We start from the raw sequence: 27,486 nt of genomic DNA on the forward strand, positions 1-27,486 counted from the left end.
TCAGAAAGGGCAGTGAGCAGCAAGTCTCTGCCAGCTAGCCAGTGCATGGACCCATGGATCAGAGTGATACAGGGTGGATTCAGGGGCACTCCTCTCATCTGTCAGCTTCTGTTACAACATTGGGTGGAGGCAGCAAGATGGGCAGGCAGCAGCTGGGAGTCATGGACTCTTGACCTTATGTATTGCATGTACTACTGGCTGTCTGGAGGGGTCGGGGTGGTGGGGGAGCAAAGCTTTGGATCCATGCCAGTATGGTGTTAGTCTGCTCCTGGCTGGTTGCCTGCAGAATTTAGATTTTGTTTTTAATCTGTCTCATGCCTCTGGTCACAACTTCTGATGTTTAACATGCCAGGAGATTTTAGGGTCTATGGTGCATGCGTGACCCTCTAACACTTGATGCTGATGAACTAATCTGTTATCTTCTCCATATAGATAAACTTTACAGAGCCTTTTGGCATCCTGATTACTTCCCCCATCCCAAAGGAGAATAACTGGCAGACTTGGCTTGTATTCTAACTTTTGAGCATGGATCCAGAATTAGGTGTTTTAAAATGCAGGTCGAGGCACTCCCCTTCAAACATTCACCCTTGTGTAAACAGCCTGGTATGGGCCTTCTCCACTTGCTGGAAACTGTGCCTCTGACTTGCCTGACAAAGACAACTTAACTTTACTCTACTCTGCATTGAGGTTCTGTCTTTTATGAGAAGAAGGATGGTCTGGTACAGAACACTAATGTGGAACTTGGGCGGCCTGGATTCAATTCCTTGCTCCTCCACAGACGACTTGAGCAAATTGCTTAGTCGCTGTGCCTCAGTTGTCTATTTGTAAAACCAGAATAATAGTATGTCCCTATTAAAGCTGGCCACACTTTTTCTTAACGAATAGCAAACTCGCCAAAAGCCACACTTTTCAGGGCATGACAACTAGTTGTAAATTCAAGGAATAGTTTCAGCCAAAAAATTGAGCGGGGTGCAGGGGAAAAACTTCAGACACATCAAAACAAAATGTATTGATGTTTTTGAAACCAAGTATTTTCAAATTAACACTCCATTTTGAAATGACATTAAAACACTTTAAACAATTTCTTTGCCTTTTGGTTTTGGCAAGGAAAAATTCTTCTTTTTAAAAGGAACTGTTTTTTTGTTTTTAAACTTTTTTGGTTTGGCTGGAGAAAGTCGGTGATTAGCTCCATTCTGTTCCCTATCTAACTGGAATATTGTGTTTCTGCACGTGCTGACTGTGAGGCCCTTGACTACCATAATGAGGAACACAGCTTGCATATGGGGAAATTCTAACACTACTTTCGTTTGTCCCTGTAAACGCCCATTGTCAAAGAGAATCTAGTTTACCTTCATTTGAAGCTGGAAGACTTGTGCATTTTAATTTTTTAATTCCATATCAAGACTTTTTTTCTTGTGAAACCATTTGAAAGTTCCAGTATTGGCACAAATCATCCCCCCCTCTCCCTGTGCTACATCTTTCCCCCTCCCCTCAGCTTTGGCTTACTGTCTCTAAAGTGGTCTGAAGATGTAAAATAATATAAATGCAAAAAACAGAAGTGCTCAGTATTAAGCATCTAATCACCACTGAGGTACCTACGTTGCTGACTTTTTGCTAGCGTTGAGCAGGCTCAACGCTACTTGAAATAAGTGGGAGCTACAGGCGTTGAGCACTTCTGAAAATCAGACCCACTTACTTATGCACCTACATTTGAAAATGGTGGCTTAAACATCCAGCTGTTTTTCCTCTCTTCAGAGCTCTGCTTGTCAGTCATTTTTTGCTAGAGATGCCTCTCCTGCTTCAACATCTGCATGTAATCTTGAATAAAAATTTAAAGATTATTAGCTTCAAAACCAGAATGTAATTCCTCTGTTGAATAGTAAACTAACAACCTGATAATCTGTAACTTTGTGTTTTAATTAGAGCTGTTAGATGTGTCTTTTGTAATTTTGCTTTCACCCAAGTGAGAGTGGCAATATGTTCACATTTTCTGTACTGCCTCAAGAAAAGTGGGTAGGATGAGTCTCCTCTTCCCCCTTTCCCTGCTGCCGTATCATACAACAGAAGCAAGCCCTCCCCTGTCAGTTTTCTGACTCCCCCAATAGTTTGTCTAATGAGATGGCCACATGCCTAATCTTCAATGTCACTTCTCCTGGGTCTCATTCTCCAACACTTCTTAATCTCCAGTGTGCACTTACTAGAGCTTGAATAGTGACTTCATTGAAGCAGTACCCTTCTTTCTTCTCTCCCCCCCTCCCCACTTCACTAAGTGACTGAGGAGATAAATAAGCCGTTGTTCATTCTAACGGGATAGACTGTAAAGGCAGCTGAATCTTTATAGCTGGCTGCCATTAAAGCATGCACAGAACCTATTATCAAGGGGCACAGAGTTGCAGTCAGCACTTGTCTGAAAATACATTTATCCTGTACTGCAGACGAGCTAGCATAGCTCTCTTCTATCAGCCTGACTCTTTTCACCTAGGAGAGTTTGTCTTCGGGGTGCTGGAGGTTCATAGCACCTATTGATTGTGCTCCATTGTGAGTGCTCATCATTTACAACTAGAGCCCTTTTGTTTTTTTTTAGTGTAGATGCTAAATATGGATTTAGGTGCTGAACTTTGGGCACCCAAGTTCAAAAATATTAGGGTTTTGTAAGATGCAATAGAAAGCTAATACCTGTAGAGATGTTTCTTTGAACATAGGGGTGTGTTTGAAGCACTTTTCCTTTCATAGGCCTGGTCCCGAGTAGTATCACCTTACAGGTATTCCTACATCGGTATGCTGTACTGGCAAAGCACTCCTAGTGTGGACCTGGCTTATGCTGGCAAACATTACCCCCCCTTCTCCCCTCCACACACACACACACACACACACACACACCTGAGCAGAACAAGCTATGTTGGTTCAGCTTTGCCAGTATCACTAAATCTATACTGGGGACTTTTTCTGGTGGGTGCGATGCATAACCATTGAGAGTGTGTGGGGGGGCACAATTTAAAGGTTTTGGAGGGTGAGGGGGACATGATTGCCACATGTCCCAGTTAGAAAGTCTCTGTTCTAGACCAGAGGAAACACATGGGGCAATGCTGGGGGATGGGGAGGCCTGGGGGGCAGGCCACCTAGCAGAAATTGGGGGTGGGGTGGGGTTACACATTGTCTCAGTTTGCTGGCCTAGCTATGTTGGTCAGGGATTGCATTTGTTCACATCGCTGACAGCTGGGCCTGCCGAACCCGTAGTATAGGCGTGGCCATAGTTTTAAAATTTAAAAAAAAAAAATCTCTGCAACCCAAATGTTGCAGAATGGTGCTAATGTATGAGAACCAGCAAGTGAAACTGACTAAATTCCTTGCCCACATTGTTGACTTTGCCTCAGTTTTTGGATGCCCAACACCAGACACCTGATGCCTGACTTATTTATCTTTTCCCAAGGAGTACTGATCATCCACAGCTCTCATTTACTTGAAAATGTTTTTTTAAACCCTGTGTGCCTTCACTTTCCCACTTGTAAAATCAAGGTAATGGTATTGTCTACCTTTGTGTAAGCAAGATCAGTTTTGTAGTGTCTGTAAAGCTATTGAGTTCCTTGAAAGGAAAAAACTGAATTTTAAAGTATTTATTCATTATAATCTACCTGTGACTTGCAACATGGGTAAGGAAACTTGCTTTCCTAAGTTATAGGGTGACCATATGTCCTATTTTGGCTGGAACTGTCCTTTTTTTAAAAAAAAAAAAGCCCTGTCCTGGCTGTCCCTGTTATTTATTATTATGATGAAAGTGGGCATTTGTCCCTGATCAAGTTGGCATGAGCAAATGGGAAAAATTCCCCTTTTTGTCCCCGCCCTCTCCCACCCCCCAAAAAAAGAGGGTTATGACAGCCTCATGCAGAGGGGGAGGCAGGGCTTGAGCAAGCAGCAACGCCAGCCCCAGTTTCATACGGGGGGGTGCTGGGCAGATGACTTGGGCCAGTCCCGTGGGGAGGCTCAGGCAAGCTGGTCAGGCCAGCCCTGCACAGTGTTCTTTTAGCAACTAAGTTTTGAACCCTGCACAGAAATGCCACCCAGAATTCTAGTGCTAATTCTGTGCTTTGCTAGTCTGGTGACAGTCAGCTACCTGACACCATGCATGTAATCCTCACACGCCCATGTTCTTCCTGCTTGAGTCCCAAACATTACCTCACTGATTGCTGGTTTGGTCACTTTCCTAACCCCTTCTCATCCTGCTAACCTGCTTTTCCTTTGCAAACTGGTGTCTTGCAGTCCTCCTCTTTGCTAGCTGCTCGTCAGAGCTCCTCTGATGTCCCAACTGCTGCGGATCTTGTCAGTGCAATAGAAAAGTTGGTCAAAAGTAAGCTGGTAAGTGTAGTGTCCTGGAAATTATGTACAGAATAGGCATAACTTGTCTCTGTAGCATGAGTTCAACTGTCTGCCTTATTTCCTTGCTCCTTTGCACCTGCTGAATTTTTATTAACCTTTAGGCTCTCCAGTTCAGTGTAGAAGTTCTAACAATTGTTACGCCACAACTAAAATTAAATGCAGTTGCAAGCTTCTGTGCAGATGTTGCAACAAAGTCCGTTAAATTTTCAAAGCATTGTATAGCCTTTGAATTGTATGATACCCATGAATTTCATATATTAGTGTATAAGAGCCATTCATCAGAACAGACATAAACATTTGGATTATATTAAAGGCAAGGCCTTATTCATCATATGGTAATTTTTTTTTACCATGGGAGTTTAGCTATGAAGCAGCTGTCAATTATTTCTTGACCTAAGTCTCTCTGAAAATTTTAATGAATCTGCATTCCTCCTAAATAGCGAAATTGTTTAACTTCTTAATGTGTAATAGATGGTGCTTTAATTTCAATAAGGTTCATCAAAACTATCACTTCCTCTTCTGCTATTTTAAAAAAGAAATCTCATCAGTTTTGTTCTCATCTCTACCATGGTGGAAGCACCACAAATCCTCTGGTTTTAGTCTATTCTAGAATTTACTGTAATGCGTTTGCAATTTTCAATCTTCTTTCTACTGGGCAGTTGCATATAGTGTGGAAGAGATGATTTTGGCTTCCTTTAATTGTTGCTTGAAACAATCCTCTATAGGGTAAAACATCCCTGGGCCTGTAAACTTGGGCAAATGCTACAGCTTAAACAAGTTTTGCTCAATGAAAAAGTCAGTTGAGGCAGACCTATGTTGAATCTGAAAGTTCATTTTCTTGCACTCATTTTAAGGGTGAGGAGAATAAGAAAACAAGCGGTGCTGGAATTCCTACGAATCTGTGGAACCAGCTTTATCTGGTAAAGTGATTCCACAGTAGAAGTAGTAATTTTGGTTTTGGTGCTTTATCAGTCTGAGATTTCAGCACACAGGGGTAGTATCTGGTTGGGGAAAGTGTTGTCCTCAGGGTTGTATGCTCTTGGATGAGGGCTAAGTTGAGCATTTGAAGGAAACAGATATTTCAGAATGAAATAGGCTTGTTGTGACTGGAGAAGCAGGACACTAGAAAAGAAGGGGAACTTCTAGAAATTTCACAGCTACCAAAAAGGTTTAAATTACAGTGAGACTGATAAATGTAAAAAGTGTGTATATTAACTCTGTTAGAGGTTTTCATAGCAGGATATCTAGTCTCCCTCCCCCTCCGCCCCCACTTATTGAACTCAGTAATATTTAATGGGTTTCAGACCAATGTTTCAGTTTTTGTATGTTCCTTTTCTGGAAGGTATCTTCATTTAATCTTCCATAGAACATCGTTATATATGCTTGTAGCCTAATTCTATCTGATTTTGGAGGGCAATGGGATTTTTCTCTTTGCAGATTGCTCTGAATAATTTGAGATGTTTGTTTTTTAGCATAACCAACATTTTCATCCTGTGCTTAATGGTGTATGCCTTCTGCTGTGCTGCAGTGAATCAGACTGTAGGTTTCAGGTTGTTTTTTTCTATATCCACTTGAAATATAACCAAACTGGTTTCAACTAAATATCTGAGGTGGGACAGTGGGGGACATAACTGAACATCAATCTGTTTTTAGTTTCCCCTACTCACAATTGCCGAGGCGACTATTGCAACAGAAGGTAACTCTAGCGTTGTAGCTCAAGGATAACGTTTGTTCTATAATCCTTTGGTTTTTTAGACCCTAGAAGGAGGAACTTATCGAGGAAGCTTAAAAGATGGCACTGGGTGTTTAAATGAAGGGCTGACGCCTTCAACTCCCCCAAGAAACCTTGAAGAGGAACAAAAAGCCAAAGCAATGAGAGGCAGGATGTAAGTTATCTAGCTGCTTTTTATTTCTCAAATACACCCTGTAGAAGTGTGCACAGCTATAAATTAGGGAACACTGCTCTGGCAAAGGATACACAAGACTGATAGTCTAAAGTCTAGATTTCTAGTCTCTCTGCTTGTCTGGTTTTCTCAGGCTATTAAAAAAAATCAGAGATCGATGCCTTTTTCTGTACTGTGGGGAAGAGGGGAAAATGGTGCATCTTTATCATGGGATAGCTAAACTTACCAGTAAGTACCATTATCAATCCTGCTGTAAAATCGTAGTAGAGACAAGGCTCTGTAGGTAAACTAGGCAAGGTGAAACCCGGGGCAGCGCAGTAAAATATTAACCTCCCTTCAGGTAAAAACTTCAGGGACCTTGTCTCAGCTAGGATTTTACAGCGAGATAACTATTGCACAGTACTTAATCTCATGAGAAGTGGAATCCCCTTTTTTAGCATTGACATCAAAGCCTTATTCTGTAAAGCTGCTGTATACATGCTGACAGGGTGGTGGCTAGTTTAGATAGATCTTCATTTTTCTTTATACAGTACCAGAAATGTGCCTTGATTTACAGACAAAAGAGAACACTCCTGCCCTGACCGCGCTTATCTAAATTAAAGCATGCCTTACAGTATGTTTATCACGAGGCAAGGATGAGAGAGATAGTGAGGATTGGGGAAGGGAAGTAAAGGGTTATAACAATAAGATCATGTGGTTGCTTCGATTATGAAACCTTGCAGCATGAACACTATTAACATCTCTCTTTAGACTTTGAGGGGAAAAGCTAGGATGCATAGACCTCATGGAAGTGTTCAAGGGGTGAGTCAGTGGAGGAATAGCAGACTGGTTTGGGAAAGGTTCTAGGCATGGAAAGGAAACCAGGCAGGGGGAAGGTGTAGCCGAGAGGCTAGCAAGAGCAAAGTAGCATAGGGCTTTGAAAGATGGTATGAGTCCTTTGAATTTGATGCAGAAGCCAGAGAAGCAATTTGGTGAGGAGCTTGATGTATTCATCATAGCGGACAAAGTGTGACTTTTTTTCAGATGCATTTTTTCAATGGACTAGAGAGGCAGGTTGGAGATCAGCACCCAGCTTTACCTGTAGAGAACTCCTCTGGTATATAAACTGTTATCTTTTTCTGAAGATTGCCCCAATATGGCACATACTTGGTTTCAGTATCTGTCTGATTAATGAATTACTAGTTTACCATTGCAAGTTTTATTCTTCTCTTTTCACTATAGAGAAACTTACCACTTTGTACATATCTATACATGTGACTTTCTGAAATGCAGAAAGCTCTGGCAGCTGTACACTACATATATTTTGTGTCTATTTCAGTCCAAATAATTCCTATTATTCCAGGATGTTTAAAAACAGCTGCTAGTGGCTTTCAAGATCAGTCAGCTTTTCTGTGGTCTGTATGTGGTGCCATTTTGTTTCTTGTTTTTAATAACCTATTAAGGAGCTCAAATTCAAACTCAAATTATGACCCTTATTTCTTAGTAAACAAACAATATATTACCACCTATGGATAGGATTTTACAAGTAATCTTCTGTGTGGACACATGTATGTGTCCTTTTACCTTTAATCTCTGTGCTGTGAGCCCCTTGTGACGGGTTCCCTTGGGGCACCACCTAGAACTGGGGTACCCCTGGGCTCCCTTTTACACTGCACCACTTTGACAAGCTACAAAGCCTTCCAGCTTACAAATACATACAGGTAGGGACACACCCAGGTGCAGTTACAAGCAGACTTTGTCCAGCCCCTGCATGGGAAAGCTACTCCCAGCTCCTTAGGCACTCATCCCTGCTGATATATAAACCCAAAATTATACTGTCTTGTGCTCTACAGCGTAAGCTCATAAAATTTGCCCCCTCTCTCAATGTGGAGGGGAATATGCAACACCCTTTTGCCCCTGAGTTCTGATAAAGCAAGACTAAGTTAATTTTAAATTTTTTATAGTTGTTAACAAGTGATGACAAATGTATAAAAGCAGATTACCTAGCAAATAAACAAAAAATGCAAACTAAACTTTGTATCCAATCTAAGTATATTAATAGCAGATTTTCACCCTAAGAGGAGATATAAGCAGGCTGCAAATTAAGGGGCAAGCTTCACTTGCTTTACAGTTTGAAATCCCCTGTGATCTAGACAGAAAGTATCTGGCCTAGTGGGTGTTACCCAGGTGTAACTACATTTGAAATACAGATATAGTCAATATTCATAACTTTGGATACAAAAATGATACATGCATACAAATAAGATAATCATTCTGCAAATCATAACCTCTTCAATGATCTCTCACCTGACTTACCTTGCATAAAATACATTATCAATGTTCCCTTTAACTTTTTACATCCCTGTGCAGAATGAATTTTATGTGCACCAATATGGAGTGGTGTGTGGTAGGAGTGGGTTTGAGGGGTTTGGCGTGTGTGTGGTGGGGAGGAGGTGCTCAGGGCTGGAGCAGAAGGTTAGGATAGAGGGGGTCTGGGCTCTGGGGTGGGACTGGGGATGAGGGGTTCAGGGCACAGGAGGGGGCTCAGGGCTGGGGCAGAGGATTGGGGTGTAGGAAGGGGGAGGGCGGGGGGGTGCACCTGGGGATGAGGGGTTTGGGGTACAGGCTGCCCCAGCTCTGTGATGGGGAGAGAGGACAGACACACAGAGCCCTCTCTCACTGTAGCAGCTATGGGGCTGGGGCTGGGGCTGGGGGAGATGTGCCTCTCCCTGCCAGCAGCAGCTCGGGAACCCCATCCCTCAATTCTCTATCCCTGGACCACTAAGGTACCAAATTCTGCTGGGCCAGAAAAGGCCATCCTTACATGGCGGTAACTGCTACTGGCGGGAAAACATGCCAGTTGCAGTTTGTATCCACACACTAGCAGCAGCTCCAAGGGAGCGGCAGCTCTCCCTGCTGGCAGCTGTGCACACCCCAATTTGCTCCTCTCCTTTCCAGGCCCCTGTGGCTGCATACCTGAACAACCTTTTATAGCCTGCTGTGCAGCTTCGAGGGAACTTAGCTTATAATGTCAACATCCTATCACTGTGAAAAATATGGGCTGTGGTGTCATATCCCTATTCCAGCAGATATTGCTGAATTATTTCCACCAGATTAAAGGGATATTTTCTGATTGCTGTGATACATGAGAGTAAATTTGCAGGAGTTGTCAATATGTAGGAATACTTATGTTTTTTTTTAAAGTGAGGGAATGGTCCACATCCACTTGACATTTCCCCCGCACTCCTTCCAATACCATGTAGAAGAAAATACCTTCTATAACGGAAAAATGCATGTAATATGCCTGTATTCCCCACGATTACATCATTGTAAATGACTTCATTTTTGCTAACCTACAGTAAACACCGGTAAAGGAACTTGTTCTCTGGCAGCGTCCCTCTTCTTCTTCTTTTTTTTTTTAAATGTATAATTTGGAAGTAGTAATTACATGTCATACATGGTAAAACAATTGATATAAGTATCAAGTGACATTTGAACACAAATGTCTGTTTCAAATGATGGGGGTGGGGGAAAAGCCATGTGGTCTTCTATAGCTGTGAGTGAATGTAATTTAAGCAGTGTAGATGCTGAACTAAGCTCCTGAAGCAAGAGTAAATGTACCATTTTGCTTTGTATCTCTGCGTTGGCAAAACTGATCCTGCACCTTTGTTCATCAGAGGTTGTTACAATTTATCCTGAAGGATGCTTAAATTCTAGCCCTCAGACCTATGAACACTGGAGCATGGCCACCATTGGTGTTCTGTGATTTTGATCTCATGGACACTTAATGCCAGATTCTGCCTCATATTAACCTAAGTGTAGATGGAGAGGAGAAATGTTCTTGAGAACAGGGAGCAATTCTTCCCTCAACACCCAGCATTCCTGGATAGCAACAGGACAGGAGTCCTACCTAGTGGTAAGTGCAGGGTTCCCCTCTCAGCTAGTAAATCTGTTGGTATATCCATGGCGAAGGAGGTGTAGCATATTCCTTACAGGGACATGTAGGTCAGCCAGGGGAACAGAAGCATAGGGCATATGCTTGCCCAGGGACACATGCTGCTGCTTTGTAAAGGAGCAGCAGTTTGCCCAGCATGTATTTTACACAAGTATGGAACTTGGCAGAGTGGCTCTTGGAACTCATGAGCAGCTGGCCTTTCCACTGCCGCTCCATGGCTCCTACCCAAAGGGGCTGGATTTTGCTGTTAAATAAACAAGAAGCTGCATGACCTCTTCTACAGAAAGTTTCCTTTCTGCTTTGCCTAAACAAGATGAATGAGTGCGACCAACACTGCCGTCACACTATATGACAATCTCCATATGTCTCACAGGTTTTCTGTACCTCACACATAACTATGGAATTGTCTTTAATGTTTCGTCTTAGTTCATGATGTTTTTGTAGGCAGGGAAGTTTTTCCACATGAAATGGCACATGGTGGCGTCATTGCTATTTCATCTCATAGTTTGTCTGTAGAGTTTAATCGTACAGAATACCAACAACCGTTCTCTGTTCTGAGACATGAGCTCAGAATGCCTTCACCCACCGGTTAAGTCTGTCTCACAGTATCGCTTCGGTTAGCGCTTAATCTTATCAAATAATTTTGGGTTTTTTACCAGTCACCAAACATGTCTTTTCTTATCTTCAGAATTCTCACTAGCCCATGTGATCTTTTTCCTCTTCAGAATGCCTGTGTTTTCTGTTTCAGTCTTTACAAGGGCTTCCGTATAGCACAGTATTGTCTACAGAGCTGTCATTTCAAGTGGGTCACTGTTGATTGAGGTATACATGTGACACTAGGCATGAAAGCATTCCCCTATCTTGTTAGTCTCATCATTGCATTATTGAATTTGAACTTGGATGGAATTTAGTTCATAGTGCTAAATTGTTTCTGTGTAATTGAGAGGGACACTATCTGTAGAAAGACAGGTAGAACTCTCTTGAAATTGTCATGTAGAGAACAGTACGTGACTAATCAGTTTGACTGATATGAGTTTGTGTGCATTGAAGCTTCCTCTACCCAGGATTACTGGCTTTGAAATGAGCATAAAGCCTTTGACTGCCACACCTGCATTATTTACTATAAGATCAGTCCTTTGGAAAGGAAATGGGATTCATTCTCCTAGCATTGAATCTCAAGAAGTGAAATTTAAAGCCAGTTCCTTTAAGATGGAATAAATGAACTTTACTCATGGGAGGGCTTGCTAGGGGAACAAAATACTCCTCTTCCACAAGGCTATAAAGTACTTGAACAGAGATTCTATGGCTACTGCTGTATCTCTTCTATGCACCCTCTCATGTGTGGAGTTGGGGGTCCTTTGGACAAGGGTCTAGTTCTTTTTGTGGTGCACATACCTTCTTCTTAGATATGAATGCAACTAGCACACTGGAGCTGGAATGGTTTGTTTTTGTTGTGCAGCCATACCCATTGGGTTGATGCACACACCTTGTGTCTCCTCATTGCCCTTCCTGAGACTATATAAGGGCAGCACCACTCAGTCCCCTTCAGTTCCTTCTCACTGCCCATGGCCTGAGCTGGTGCTACCTGTGAAGTTTGCCTCACTTTTTTTCTGCAGTTAGCTCTGTACCTTCCTTGTTAATAGTTAGCAGTTGGTACCCAGTAGATAAGTGTGTCTTCATTTTAATTAAAATTTAGTTCAGTACTAGGCATTGGTGACATGCAGAGCTTTCTGGGCTTTAAGTACTACCCATCCTCCACTCCAGTACAGGGCATGTTAGCAGTACCAATGCTGGTCCCAGCTAAGAAATTGAATGGCACCTTGGACCTGATACTATCTTGGCTCTGGCGAACACTATGCAGACTTCAGCTCAGTCCTCCGTTCTGCTGCCTGTTTAGGATCCTACAGCCTCTTTACTGGAACATGTATCAGCATGGGCGCCAACTACAGATTATTCCTTGGCGCAGACTGTGAGATCTTTGGTGTACGATGACAACCATCATCTCAGCATGTTTACAGTGCCAAAGACAAGGCCTGCTCCGGTACCTACCTTGGTGCCTGCGTTGGGCTATGGAAGTTGGTCACCCAGTAGCCCAATCAGGTTTGGCGCTTTCAATTTCTATGGACTGTTCACGTGACGATCTGGTTTGGAGTCATCCAGCACGTCGACTAACTGTAATTAGGAGGGGACAGTGAAGTCCTCTGGACCAACTCTATAAGGAGAACATTGGTAGTAAGAGCATCTGAAAAAGCACAGACAGATTGTCATGGCCTAGCACCGACTGGTCACCATGTCTTCTGCTCTTCTGTAATGGCTGAATCCCTGGAGTGTTTATTTCCCTCTGGCAGGACTCACTGAACCTGTCAAGGGGAAGGTCACTAGGCCATCCAGCAAGGCCACTTTCAGAGCTGTCTAGGTTGAAAGCACATGCAGATATTGTTCCCCTTGAGCAGCCAGTGCTATGAGGGCACCCATTGTAGGAGGAGCAAATTCCTTTTCCCCCCACTCATCCCCCTAGGAGGATCACTTTGCTCCAGTTCACCTGTCCCTCTCCTCATAGGTGCCAACTTCCTCTGTTCCTTGGGGGTGCTCGATCCCCGCTCCGCATTAGGCCCTGTTCCTACTCCACCCCATCCGCCAAGCCCCATCTCACTCCATTTCTTCCTCTCCCCGCTCCTCCCCCTCGCCCTCAGTACCTCCTGCATGCCACTGGACAGTTAATCCACAGTGTGTGGGAGGCATGGGGAGGGAGGGGCAGGAGCTTATCAGCAGCGCCGCTAGGGATGGAAGGCACTGATCCATGCGGCTGCCAGTAATTGAGCACCTGCTACCTTTTTTCTGTGGATGCTTCAGCCCTGAAGCACCCCTGGAGTCTGCACCTATGCCTTTCCTCACCTGAAAACCTGATGATGCCGTACTCCTCTTCTCTGGTCCCTGAGGACTTTAAGCTCTCAAGACCTGCTGAGGAGAATGGAAGCAGTTTTAAGCATAGAAGTTGAGCTTGTACAAGAGAAACACACAAAACTGGTATTCATTCTCCAGTTGTCTGCCCCTGGAAGGGGTAGCCCTCTTGATTTAATGACACTCTCTTCTAGATCTAGCAAAGACTTTATGGCACATGCCAGCTTTTTTAGCTCCCACAGCTGAGCTCACAGACAAACATTATCATATCCTGTTGGAAGACTTTGCATGCTTTTTCTTCTCTTCCTGCTCCAAATTCCTTGGTGGCTACAGCTGCCAATGAGAGATCGTGTCCAGGAAGACTTAAATCAACCCCCAGTGAAAAAGGGCCAAATTGTTCGGGAGAAAAATGTATTCCACATCCTCTCTCCAGATGCACATAGCAAACCAGCAGATACCGTTACCATCCCTGTTTACAAAGTTGTATTTGGCTATGTCTAGGTTTACTGACAAACTTCTGGAGGAATCACAGAAGGAGTTCAGAGCTTTCCTTGAAGGCTGCATCATAGGCAAAACATCCCCCCGCCCCCAGTCTGTATTTGATACACTGGACACTTTTTAGGATAATGGCCTCTGCAATAGCAGTGAGGAAAACCTTATGGTTGCAGAACTCAGACATAGCCCCAGACACTCAACAAACTATAGTTTTGATGGACTTTTTGTTTTTTGTTTTCAGAGAAGACCAATGAGACTTTACATTCATTTAAGGGCTCTCTGGGTACCCTTTTTGGCTCCTTAGGGGTCTATGCTCGAGCACCCAAGTGGTGTGAATACAGACCACATCAACAGGAGTATCAACACGAGTGTTAGAGGCAGTTTATGTACCCATCAAGTTAGAACGAGTTTTCAAGACAGAAGTGCACATCACAGAAGACCCTCAAGCTCCACAACACAGCACACTCCTCTTCAGTCATTCTTGGGGGTAGCAGCCTATTTGACCTCTTCCTTGAGGACAGCAATACTGTAATCAGCAATCTTCCTATGATTTCCCCTCCCTCCATGTGTGGATGGATTGTCCCACTTCCTCAATGCTTGGGAAGCTATAACAATGGACGACTGGTGAGACGGAAATATTCTATCCAATTCCTCTCCAATCACCCTTCTTACCCTGTCCCTTTTCAGGGACCAAACTCATGAGTCAATGCTCTGTCAAGAAGTTCAGATTCTGCTCTCTCTATGGGCTATAGAAGAAGTTCCCACATCCACATCAGGGAAAGGGGTTTTACTCATTATATTTTCTGATCCCTGAAGTCCAAGGTGGATCTCCACTCCATACTGGATCCTTGAAATTTCCACAAGTTAATCAAGCACATAAGATTTTGCATGGTCTCTCTAGTGTCAATCACTCACTGCCATCTAGGACAGACTGGTTTGCTGCCCTTGATCTCCAGGATGCCTACTGCCTGTGACTTGGTGGAATTGTCACATGGAGGTTCCAGAGATTCGCAGTAGCAGGTCAACACTATTGATACACAATACTTCCCTTTGGCCTGTCATTCTTGTATGTATTCACCATGTTCCTGGTGGTGGTGATCTCTTTGAGGAAGAAGGGAATTCCCCTCTTCCCATATTTGGACAATTAGATGGTGCAGGGCAAATCCAAACAGCATGTTCAGTTCATCGTCCATTTCTTGATTTGTCTGAGCCTCATGCTGCATAAAGGCAAATCCAGATTAGGGCCATATTTTCTATGTGGGGACTATTTGATTCTACAAGCTCGATGACATTCCTCCCTCACTGTAGGTTTCAGGCCATTCACCACCTGTGCCTGTCCCTTGGATCACATCCCACCACATGGTCTGGGCATGTCTGAGACCACTGAGCCTTATGTGATCCGACATATGCCGGCTGCATGTGTGCTCCCTTCAAACTTGGCTAAAGCTAGTCTATCAACTGAACAGACACCCTTAGACAAGTTGATCCAGGTACCTCTGGTGCTCCTGTGTTCCCTGGAGTGGTGGATGAATCAAGTGTGTGGGGAGGGAGTGCGGTGGGGGGAGGTACACTTTTTTTCTCTCCTTCCGCTTCCATTCAAGACAGTCGTTTGTCTCTTTCTGATAGGTTGAGGTGCATATCTTGAGTGGCTGCAAATCCATGCTTTATGGATGGAGCATGAAGTGACTCTTCATATCACGGTTCTCAGACTGGGAAATTTCACAGGGCTTGCCACACGTTTCTCCCTTGCATCAAGGGCTTGTCATTCTGGATACTACATGACGATACAACTGCAATGTACTACGTAAACTGACAGGGAGTGGCACAATCTGATCAGCTTTGTCAGGAAGCTTTGGTTCTTTTTGCATCAGGAAAGGTGTTCCTCTCATTGCCACTGACTGACTTGGCTCCCAGATTTGGCTGCTTATCCCCTCAGCAGGAGATTATGCCCAAATCGCAGGAGATTCCCTCGAACAATGTTTTCAAGGCCCTTTTCCAAATGTGGGTGTTCCAACAGTCCTCTTGTTCGCAATAAAGGACAACTAGAAATGGTGTCAATTTTGTTCTCAAGTGGATCTCCATTCAATCTCCCTATTCAGTACCTTTCTTCTTAGATAGGGGACTAGATTTCATGTATGCATTCCTCCCCATCCTACTCCTCCCCCAGAATATACTCAAATAGAAAAAGGGTCATGACCAATCTGGCATGATAGGAATCATCTTGGCAACACTGTGCTAGTTCTCTAATCTTCACAGCCTCTCAACTCTGCCCCTATTCATGGATCTGCCATCCCAGCAACATGGACAGATTTTGCACCCAGATCCCAGCAAACTGCACTTCACAACATGGATGTTAGGTTTTTTTTTTCTGCTTGACCTAATCACTTAAGTGGCAGTTCAAGAAATGTTGCTTAATAGGAAACAATCCACTAGACCCACCAATGTGGCGAAATGGAAGCATTTTTTCTGTATAGTCCAATCTCCATGGAATACAACCACAGAGGCTAAGATTCAGGACATTGTAGAGTACCTGTTGCACCTTAAATCCTCAGGTCTTACGCTAAGCAACCTGAGGTTTCACTTAGCAGTGATATCAGCTATCCATCCCCCTAGCCAGGTGACATCTCCTCCTCTCCAACTTTGGCTCTCAGCCCCATGATTTCTAGATTTTTTTTTTTTTAAGGGGTTGTTTGGCTTTCCTCCTGTTAAAGATACAGTACCTCTTTGGGACCTCCAACATTGTGTTGGCTGTTTTGATGTGTTCTCCATTTGAGCTTTGGCAACCTGTTCTAGTCCCCATCTGTCAGACATCCTTCCCAATGACTATTCTATTGCCCAGAAGAGTGGCAAGGCCTCCTTATGTGCTGCTTCTCTGCGCCCTCCCCACCCCCGCCCCCCCAGGATAAAGTAGCTTTGAGGCCACATCCAAAACATTTTATATGTAGTATTGACATTTCATTTAAACAAGACAATATACTTCCCAATTTTTTTCCTGAAGCTGCATTCAATGAATGTCTGCATACTCTAGATGTAAGGTGAATATTGGTGTTCTATCTAGATGGGACCAAACACTTCAAGCTATTGCCTTGTCCTTTTCATTTCTTATGCTGACAGGATGAGAGGTCAAGCTGTTACAGTGCATGTAATCTCCAGGTGGATTACTACTTCCTATATTATGACTGTCGGCCCACTCTACAGAGCTCAAGCTACTTCAGCGACTTTTCTAAAGGATGTCCCTATGCTGGACATTTGTAGGACTGCTGCATGGTCCTTTGTGCACACCTTCACTCAGTCAGTACTATGTAGTTACAACTGCTTCAGGATCGGTGCTAACTTGAGGAAAGCTATATTGGTTTCTCTATCTAAATAGACTCAGAGCCCCCTCCTGTGGGTACTGTTTTAGATACCTACGTAGAATACATGTGTGCAACCTCTTCTTGAACAACAGTTTAGAATTAATAACTGCTTTTGTTTGGTGTTTTTGTGTTTTGTTTTGTTTTTGTTCTGTATAATCAGACCAACTGACTGTCTCTACCCAAGGATTAAAAAAAAAACCCTGGTGAGAAGGATTTCCACTACCTGTGGAACAGATGAAGAATGTTCTGAACTGACATGGTTAAGTTTTCATCAGACAGTAGCTATTGAGCCATGAAGTCATAGGTGCTGGAACTAGGAGTGCTGGGGGTATAGCAGCACCCCTTGGTTTAAAGTAGTTTCCATTATGTACAGGTTTACAGTTTGGTTCAATGGCTTTCAGCACCCCCACTATAAAAAATTGTTTTAGAACCTATGCATGAAACTGAGTTGAGGGAGAACTAGGTCATGTGAACTGGAATAAGGATGTAGTCTTTGGTTAGAAACTGTGTGTGTGTGTGTGGGGAGGGGGGGAGAGAGAGAGAGATGGAGAGGCAGTAACTTGTATTGAGAAATGATGCAGCTGTTTTTTATCTAGGTTTGTCTTAAATGAGCTGGTGCAGACTGAGAAAGACTATGTCAAAGACTTGGGAATCGTGGTAGAGGTGAGTTTAAAAAGTCAATTTAATACCTTTAAACTCTGGTTGTAATTGCTCAGATCAGCAAAAGGATGTCTTCCTAACTGGATACTGTGCTAAAAAGTGCCTAAAGTAAATGTTTCTAAATACTAAATTTAAAACCTACAATGAAGTGTGCAAAGGCTTATCTTGGCTGACTTGTTTCTCTTGGGTTGTGATACATGAGATCCTTTCAGCTGTAGTATAGTCTTCCAGGTGATGAAGAATAGATTTTTCTTCTTGCACTTCTTGTATTCTCCTGTTGCTATTAGACAGAGATCCTACCTGAAACTGGAACTGATTAATAATGGCACTCTCTTTATTTAGAGAAGGGCCCAAACCAAAGTTCCAAATTTGAACACCTCTAAAAATTGGTATCTTGATCCAAACTTCATCTCAGGCCCATATGTAGCAGCTGAGTTATTTGTTTGTAACACTCTTTGGGATGAAAGGAACTATATCAGTTTCAAAAGTGTCCATTAATTTTGGATGCTTCAAGTTTTGAGTGCCCCATTGATACATAGAGGTTTTCAGCACATACAACACCAGTTGCTCCAAGGTGAGGACCAAAAAACAAAGGCACTGAAAACTTGTGACCTCTAGGAAAATCTTTTGCTTTTTTCAAACTTATTAGCTCAGTGAGTGCTGCCAACCAATTTAGTGGTGGCTTTCAAAGGCTTCCAAGCTTTTAGAACTCATGTGTTCTCCTACTCAGATAATGAAGTGTGAGGTAAACGTAAACCGACATTTGTAATGCTACAAAGACTCAAATAGGATTTCTCATGCCTTCTGAGCATTCCATTTCTGACTCTCCCTAAATTTACTACATGATTTTGTGCACCCAAGAAGTACTTTTTTTTTCTTTTCTTTTTTTTTTTTTGATAAATGAATCTTATCTGTGCCGAGTTTGGCTTCTTGCACTTATCAGGGAATCCAAGAATTTTGGACAAACCACTTATGTAACTTTTAATTGTACTTGTCCCTTTAGTGACATTACAGTAGATTTGTACAACCTTTATGAGAAATTACAGAATAAATCCCTTTATAGCTTTTTCTTTTACGGCAAGTGTGTAATTTTAAAATATAAGATGGGTGTCTGGTTTTAAACTGCATAACATGTGTTTTAAGTACCTGGTTTTCTTCTAAAGAAAGAGATTCTACCAGTTATGGCATGTAACTTGTGCTTGTCCTGAAAAATGAAATTATTATTATTATTCAGCTGGGCCATTAGTTAATCACTGATCTTTCATACTACAGGGCTTCATGAAGAGAATAGAAGAAAAAGGGGTTACTGAAGATATGAAAGGGAAAGACAAGATTGTATTTGGCAATATCCACCAGATTTATGACTGGCACAAGGAGTAAGTTGGATTTTTAGATATCTTTGACAACTGTACTTCTCCAAAGGGGAGAGAATTGGAAATCAGGGTGCCTGGGTTCTATACCTGTCTCTACTACCAAATTTACTTTGAATGGACTTTGTGCAAGTCATTGAGGCCCAAACTTGCGAGCTTTATTTGGGTCCCAAATAAAAATGGTATGATTTTCAGAGGTGCTGCGAAGTACCCTCCACTCCCCTGGACTTCAGCGGGTACTAGCACTTCAGAAAACAATGGCAGCTTTTTATTTAGGTTGTAAAATGTGGTTTTAATCCTGATGCTGGAGGTTCCTGATGTTGACACTGTGGTGTCATTGGATGGTAGGCGTATAAAATAAAAATGGGCTCAAGGTAACTTTCACTCAAAGAATCTGACTGGGCTTAATTTAAGAATGTTTGATACTGGGACTTGTGGATGCTCAATACCTCCAAAAATCAGCCCATGCAATGTGTCCCACTAAAACAAGATTCAGACTGGAATTCAGAAACAGGCTAACCTGGATATGGATGTGGAAAGAATGGTGCACGTATGTGAAAAGAGAAAACAGTACATGGAAAAGCTGCATCAGTCCATGTTTCCTAATCTGACGTAGGAGTTGGGTCAAACACAAGAAAGCTTTGGAATTTGCGGATGATACTAAACTGGGAGGAGTGGTAGATACGCTGGAGGGGAGGGATAGGATACAGAAGGACCTAGACAAATTGGAGGATTGGGCCAAAAGAAATCTGATGAGGTTCAATAAGGATAAGTGCAGGGTCCTGCACTTAGGACGGAAGAACCCAATGCACAGCTACAGACTAGGGACCGAATGGCTAGGCAGCAGTTCTGCGGAAAAGGACCTAGGGGTGACAGTGGACGAGAAGCTGGATATGAGTCAGCAGTGTGCCCTTGTTGCCAAGAAGGCCAATGGCATTTTGGGATGTATAAGTAGGGGCATAGCGAGCAGATCGAGGGACGTGATCGTTCCCCTCTATTCGACATTGGTGAGGCCTCATCTGGAGTACTGTGTCCAGTTTTGGGCCCCACACTTCAAGAAGGATGTGGATAAATTGGAGAGAGTCCAGCGAAGGGCAACAAAAATGATTAGGGGACTGGAACACATGAGTTATGAGGAGAGGCTGAGGGAGCTGGGATTGTTTAGCCTGCAGAAGAGAAGAATGAGGGGGGATTTGATAGCTGCTTTCAACTACCTGAAAGGGGGTTCCAAAGAGGATGGCTCTAGACTGTTCTCAATGGTAGCAGATGGCAGAACGAGGAGTAATGGTCTCAAGTTGCAGTGGGGGAGGTTTAGATTGGATATTAGGAAAAACTTTTTCACTAAGAGGGTGGTGAAACACTGGAATGCGTTACCTAGGGAGGTGGTAGAATCTCCTTCCTTAGAGGTTTTTAAGGTCAGGCTTGACAAAGCCCTGGCTGGGATGATTTAACTGGGAATTGGTCCTGCTTTGAGCAGGGGGTTGGACTAGATGACCTTCTGGGGTCCCTTCCAACCCTGATATTCTGTGATTCCTCAGGGTGGGGATGTGTTGTTGGACACTAGCTCCCAGAAATCTGCCCAAGATAAATGCTTATTTCAAGTCCCAGAAGTAGGTTATTTACAATGTAACACTGTGAGCAGCATCTTGCTTTTAACCTTGAGCAGCAACTATTGCTGCTTTTTAACCATACGAGAACAATAGTCCCATTGACTCTGAAGTGCATTTCAACTCTGGCATTCATAAACATTCAGCAGCTACAGCTCACTGCTGCAGAGCTTGCCTTAACTGAATTGAGTTTCAACAAATTCTTTTTTTTTTAATTAAATGTTGCAAGGTGCCTGATTAGAGGAATAAATGTCTGAATTCAATAGTCAAGTGTTACCCAGACTTTCTAAGTAAGGTCAGATTTCCTCTAGATCTTCTGTATTGAAAATCCCATATTGACGCAAATGGACTTAGAGTTAATGCTATCTTGTGCCAGCCTCACAGGGCAGGGATATGCACTTCAAAAATTCCATTACAATAAGAAATCAATAGAACTATAGATAAACTAGAAATCATTAACAGAAATCTCTCTCCATCTTTTAACACAGGGTTGGGCAAACTATGGCCCGCAGGCCAGATCCGGCCCGTCAGGGCTTTCAGTCTGGCCCATGGGATTGCCAGCCCCATGATGCAGCGTGGCTAAAGCAGGCTCCCTGGTCCCATGCCGCTCCTGGAAGTGGCTGGCACCATGTCCCTGCGGCCGCTGGAGAAGGGGGGCAGAGAGCTTCATGCTCTGCCCTCGCCTGCAGGCACCGCCCCCCGCAACTCCCATTGGCCAGGAACAGGGAACCACGGACAATGGCAGCTTCAGGGTCATCCTTCAGGATAGGTTGTAGATCCTTAATAATGCGTTGGAGGGGTTTTAGTTGGGGGCTGAAGGTGACGGCTAGTAGCGTTCTGTTGTTTTCTTTGTTAGGCCTGTCCTGTAGTAAGTGACTTACCAGCAGGAGAGTGGGTTTGTGGGGGGGGGAACCTGGATTTGTGCTGGAAATGGCCCAACTTGATTATCATACACATTGTAAGGAGAGTGATCACTTTAGATAAGCTATTACCAGCAGGAGAGTGGGGTGGGGGGAGAGAAAACCTTTTGTAGTGGTAAACACCCATTTTTTCATGCTTTGTGTGTATAAAAAGATCTTCTATACTTTCCACAGTATGCATCCGATGAAGTGAGCTGTAGCTCACGAAAGCTTATGCTCAAATAAATTGGTTAGTCTAGTCTCTAAGGTGCCACAAGTACTCCTTTTCTTTTTGCGAATACAGACTAACACGGCTGTTACTCTGAAACTTAGACACCGATAACTTTTGACCAGCTCTAGTTAGTTTGTAGTCAAAATGTTTAGTGACTAAACATAGCCTTAGACAAAAAATGAAAGATTTTCTACAGAAGTTTTCATTTTGGTCAAAACTCTTCATGGTTTTGTCCAACTGTACCTTTTTTAAATTTCAATTTTCAGTTTTCAGAAGTTGTTTTTGGTAAATGTTTTTTTTTTTTTTTTAATGTTGGGGGGTTTAAATAACTCCAAACTTCTGCAGAGAGTCTCTTGGCATTTTTCAACCATCTCTAATGAAAACCACAGAACAGAGTAAAAGTGAACACTTAAAATCCAAGAACTGATTTCCCTGACTTTTTTTTCCTCTCTCCCCTCCTTCCCCCACCACCCCCAATCCCAACAATGTTTTGATAGGTGTAACATGGACCTAAAGGAAAAAGCCAGGTTTCCCCCTCTCGTTCAGTTGTTGTGGAATTCTCTAGCTTGATTGGATAATTATGGATGTAATGGTGCTGGTTCTGGTGGGGTCCAACTGAGCTTGCCAATTCAGGACAGATTGCCTAGAGCAGGGCAGTTACAGCCCTACACTGGAATTCCTTTACTATTAAGGCAAACCAAACCAGCCAAATGGAGAGGACTTTGGTTTTACCCCACTGGCTAACTACAAGTCACACAAGCAATTTCCTTAGGGTATGTCTACACTACAAAATTAGGTCGATATTATAGAAGTCCATTTTTAGAAATCGATTTTATACAGTCGATTGCATATGTCCACACTAAGCGCATTAAGTCGTAGTGCATCCTCACTACTGTGGCTAGCATCGACTTACAGAGCGGTGCATTGTGGGTAGCTATCCTGCAGTTTCCGCCACCCATTGGAATTCTGGGTTAAGCACCCAATGCCTGATGGGGCAAAAACATTGTCGCGGGTGATTTAAGGTACATGTAGTCAGTCACCCCTCCCTCCATGAAAGCAACAGCAGACAATCGTTTTGCGCCTTTTTTCTGCACGGACGCCATACCACGGCAAACGTGCAGCCCGCTCAGCTCAGCTCACGGACACCGCCGCTGTTGTGTCCTGGGTGCTTCTGGCAGCAGACGGTGCAGTAGGACTGCTAATCATCGTCATCCACCGCTTCCACTGCAACTCTGCTCTGCTGCTATTGTCTCAATAGCGAATTTCTCCATGTTGTCTGTCATGGGCTCCCGGGTACGTGTGTTCTTCCTCAGGAAATGTGCGCAGTGCTAATCATCATCCTCCACCGCTTCCGCTGTAACTCCGCTCTCATGAATCCACTTTGCAGGTCCTCTCATCGTTCTCTATAAAGATCTATTCTTGTGGCTTCCGTTGTCAGCCACCACTTCCTCTGCAACTCTGCTCTCCTGCATACAGCATATCACAGCAATCATGGAGCAATCAGATCACCGTGGCAGTTATGAGCATTGTAAACACCTCGCGCATTATCCTGCAGTATGTGGAGAACCAGAACCTGCAAAAGCAGGCGAAGAGTTGGCAGCAGCGCAGTGATGAGGACATGGACACAGACTTCTCTCAAAGCCAGGGCCCCAGCAATTTGGACATCCTGGTGGCAATGGGGCAGGCTCATGCCATGGAACGCTGATTCTGAGCCTGGGAAACAAGCACAGACTGGTGGGGCCACATAGTGTTGCAGGTCTGGGACAATTCCCAGTGGCTGCAAAACTTTCGCATGCGTAAGGGCACTTTCATGGAACTTTGACTTGCTTTTCCCTGCCCTGAAGCGCAAGAATACCAAGATGAGAGCAGCCCTCACAGTTCAGAAGCTAGTGGCAATAGCCCCCTGGAAGCTTGCAACAGCAAACAGCTACTGGTTAGTCAGGAATCAATTTGGAGTGGGCAAATCTACTGTGGGGCCTGCTATGATCAGGATCCAGTTTGGATTCCCTAACAGTGGTGGGGCAATAGACAGACAGAATGCATATCCCTATCTTGGGACTGGACCACCTTGGCAGCCGGTACATAAACCGCAAGGGGGGTACTTTTCAATGGTGTTGCAAGCACTGGTGTATCACAAGGGAGGTTTCACCGACATCAACGTGGGATGGCCAAGAAAGGTACATGAGGCTCACGTCTTCAGGAACTCTGGTCTGTTTGAACAGCTGCAGGAAGGGACTTACTTCCCAGAAAATCACCGTTGGGGATGTTGAAATGCCTATAGTTATCCTTGGGGACCCAGCCTACCCCTTAATGCCATGGCTCATGAAGCCATACACAGGCACCCTGGAGAGTCAGGAGCTGTTCAACTATAGGCTGAGCAAGTGCAGAATGGTGGTAGAATGTGCATTTGGATGTTTAAAAGCGCGCTGGCGCAGTTTACTGACTCAGTTAGACCTTCGCAAAACCAATATTCCCATTGTTGCTGCTTGTTGTGTGCTCCACAATATGTGTGAGTAAGGGGGAGACATTTATGGGAGGGTGGGAGGTTGCAGCAAATTGCCTGGCCACTGCTTATGCACAGCCAGACACCCATGGTGATTAGAAGAGCACAACAGGGCACGCTACACATCAGAGAAGCTTTGAAAACCAGTTTCTTGACTGGCCAGGCGTTCATTTTCTGCTTTCCTGGACTCTGACGTTGTTTGCCTCCATGCATTCTGCTGAGCTCTTTCAGTGCAGGAGTACTGCATGAGCTCAGAACGTTTCATCGCAAGTGCGTGGGTTTTTTTTTTCCGACTTATCTCCTTTGGGACGGAGATGATAGGAGGAGCGTAAAAACATTTGCAGTTCCGGGAGGGGGGAAAAAAGGGAGAGTAGTATTTAAAGACACATTTTAGAGAACAATGGGTAGACTCTTTTTAACGTTACATAGCACATGTGCTTTTGGTACAAGGTCGTATTTTGCCTCTTACGTTGGGGGCATGCCAGTTTGGTATGAGAGATCACACATGCAGGGCCCGGCAACATAATTTGGCTTGCAGGCAGCCATGGTAAGCCACAGTCTTTTGGCTTCAACCTTCATAACGCGTGGGAATGGTTTCAAACAGCAGCACCCTCCTTTCCCATACCAAGCACCCATTGGGTTGGCCATTTAAAAGGAGGGGCTGTACTGGCCGCGAATACATCCCAAGTCTTTAAGGCAAATCGATCATTAAACATGCTTGCTTTTAAACCATGTATTATATTTACAAAAGTACACTCACCAGAGGTGCCTTCTCCGGGTTCATGGTCCAGGAGCCTGCCTTGGGAAGGTATTGGCTCCTGGGTGACAAACTGTTCCTGGCTGTCGGGGAGAATGGTTTCTCCTCTTGCCTGCTGTGCGCTATCCTCCCTCTTTCTTGGCCCCCCAAATCCTCATGCCTGTTGCATGAGACTCCCCCTTGCAGGTGTCCATGGACCTAGTAGTAGCCCACCTAGTAGTAGCCTAGTAGTAGCCCACCCCCCAGAATTGCATGCAGCTAATCATAGAAGCGGCATGTCTGGGGCTCTGACCCAGAGCGGCCGTTTGCCTCTTTGATTTGTTGGTAGGGTTGCCTGAGCTCCTTAATTTTCATGCGGCACTGCTGCAGGTCCCTGTTGTAGCCTCTGTCCATCATGCCCTTGGAGATTTTTGCAAATATTTTGGCATTTCGTCTCTTGGAACAGAGTTCTGATAGCACGGATTCATCTCCCCATACAGAGATCAGATCAGTATCTCCCGTTCGGTCCATGCTGGAGCTCTTTGCAGTTCTGGGACTGCATAGTCACCTGTGTTGATGAGCTCGCCATGCTGGCCAAACAGGAAATGAAATTCAAAAGTTCCCAGGGCTTTTCCTGTGTACCTGGCTAGTGCATCTGAGTTGAAAGTACTGTTCAGAGCGGTCACAATGGAGCACTCTGGGATAGCTCCTGGAGGCCACTGCCATCGAATTTCATCCACACTACCCCAATTCGACCCGGCAATGTCGATTTCAGTGCTAATCCCCTTGTCGGGGGAAGAGTACAAAAATCTATTCTAAGAGCCCTTTAAGTCAACAAAAATGGCTTCATCATGTGGACGGGTGCAGAGTTAAATCGATCCAATGCTGCTAAATTCGACCTAAACTTGTAGTGTAGACCAGGGCCTAAACACTCCAGTTTCCCAGCATTGCCCCCAGGGCCACTCGTTATAGGGATGAATGATTATGAAAACCAATACCCATGTAAAAGAATAAAGGTTCTCCTGATCCCAAAGGACCAAGCCCCAGACCCAGGTCAAGATACAAGTTAGATCTTACCCACAAATCATGCTGTTGCCAATCCTTTAGAATCTAAAATCTTAAGGTTTATTGATAAAAAGAAAAAGATATAGATGAGAGCTAGAATTGGTAAAAAAGAATAAATTATATACAGTAATGGCAAAGTTCTTGGTTCAGGCTTGTAGCAGTGATGGAATAAGCTGCAGGTTCAAATCAAGTCTCTGGAGTACATCCACAGTCTGGGATGGGTCAGAGCTTCAGTTTGTAGCAAAAACCCTCCAGAGGTATGAAGGATTGAAGACAAGATGTAGATGAGGCAGCTGCCTTTTATAGTCTCTTCCAGATGTAAGAACACCTCTTCGTTCTTACTCTGGAAAACTACAGCAAAATGGAGTTTGCCGTCACATAGGCAGGTCACATGACTATGCGTGACTCAATTGTTTATGGGTGGCAGCCATTGCTCACATGCTACCTTGAAAGTTCCCAGGAAGACTTCTTATGTGGATTGGAGTCTTCCAAGATCCATTGTCAGTTAAGTGTTTCTTGATTGAGCATTTAATTTGCATATTCCTTTCTCAAGAAGCTGACCAAATGCTTTACTAAGGCTACTTTAAGATCAAAACATATTGATATATTCATAACTTTTACTACAAAAACAATACAGATAGCATAATCATACCCAGCAAATCATAACCTTCCTATAGACATCTTACACAACATCCTTTGTACAAAATTTGCTGCAAATATATAACAGTTATCTATAGTTACAGATTATGTCAATACCGTCAGGGGTGCGGGGGGAGGTGTGGTGGGGGTAGGAAGGGGAAACTATTCTGGATTGCTGATCTTCTTTTTACTTTCAGTTTTTTCCTGGCTGAACTGGAAAAATGTCTCCAGGAACATGAGCGTTTAGCACAGCTTTTTATCAAACACGTGAGTGTTTCTATGTTCTCGGAAAAAGTCTCTTCCTTCTAAATTCAGTTTGACCATGTTGAATTGCTATGCTCATGTATTAACACTTTCAATCCAGATATAAAATAAGGCTTACACTTTTGTTTCCTCAGCTACTGAATGGCTGAGTTTCCCTAAATCATAAAAACCAGAGGCCACCCTTCTCCTCCCCCCCCCCACCTATTTGCTACTTGGATTGACGCGACTGAGCATGTATATAGCTCAGATACTCTGCTTACTTTCTCCAGACTTGAGGGAAGAGCTCTGTGAAGCTTGTCCCTTACGCCATCAGAAGCTGGTCCAATAAAAGATATGCATCACCTTCCTTGTATCTCGTATTCTGGGACCAACAAGCTGAACATGTACTATTTATTTATTTTTGGCTGAAGTGCAGAGAGCAAAAACACATTTTTCCAGGAATATTTCTCATTTGGTTATCAACATTGTATTTTTTCTGCTAGGAATACTTTGTATTGTGCAAGACTGAAATAACCTTGGCACATGGCATGCTGTGTACTCTGAAGAT

General features: G+C 43.7%; 1 protein-coding gene across 9 annotated transcripts in view; it reads left to right on the forward strand.

Annotated features, from left to right (window-relative positions):
• The window catches only part of LOC144929079 (kalirin-like), a 130,726-nt gene that overhangs the window by 33,122 nt on the left and 70,118 nt on the right, over window positions 1-27,486 (forward strand). For 6 of the 9 annotated variants that reach the window (XM_073305149.2, XM_078854786.1, XM_078854783.1 and 3 more), the window contains exons 4-8: window positions 4,258-4,353; window positions 6,130-6,260; window positions 17,561-17,627; window positions 18,897-19,000; window positions 26,873-26,942. In XM_073305149.2, coding sequence (XP_073161250.1) covers window positions 4,258-4,353; window positions 6,130-6,260; window positions 17,561-17,627; window positions 18,897-19,000; window positions 26,873-26,942 — 468 coding nt within the window. The remainder of the gene's footprint in view (window positions 1-4,257; window positions 4,354-6,129; window positions 6,261-17,560; window positions 17,628-18,896; window positions 19,001-26,872; window positions 26,943-27,486) is intronic. The other 3 variants (XM_078854785.1, XM_073305152.2, XM_073305151.2) reach the window with 1 other exon arrangement.

The sequence above is a fragment of the Lepidochelys kempii genome, chromosome 11 (genome assembly GCF_965140285.1).
Source record: "Lepidochelys kempii isolate rLepKem1 chromosome 11, rLepKem1.hap1, whole genome shotgun sequence".
Lineage (NCBI taxonomy): Eukaryota > Metazoa > Chordata > Testudines > Cheloniidae > Lepidochelys > Lepidochelys kempii.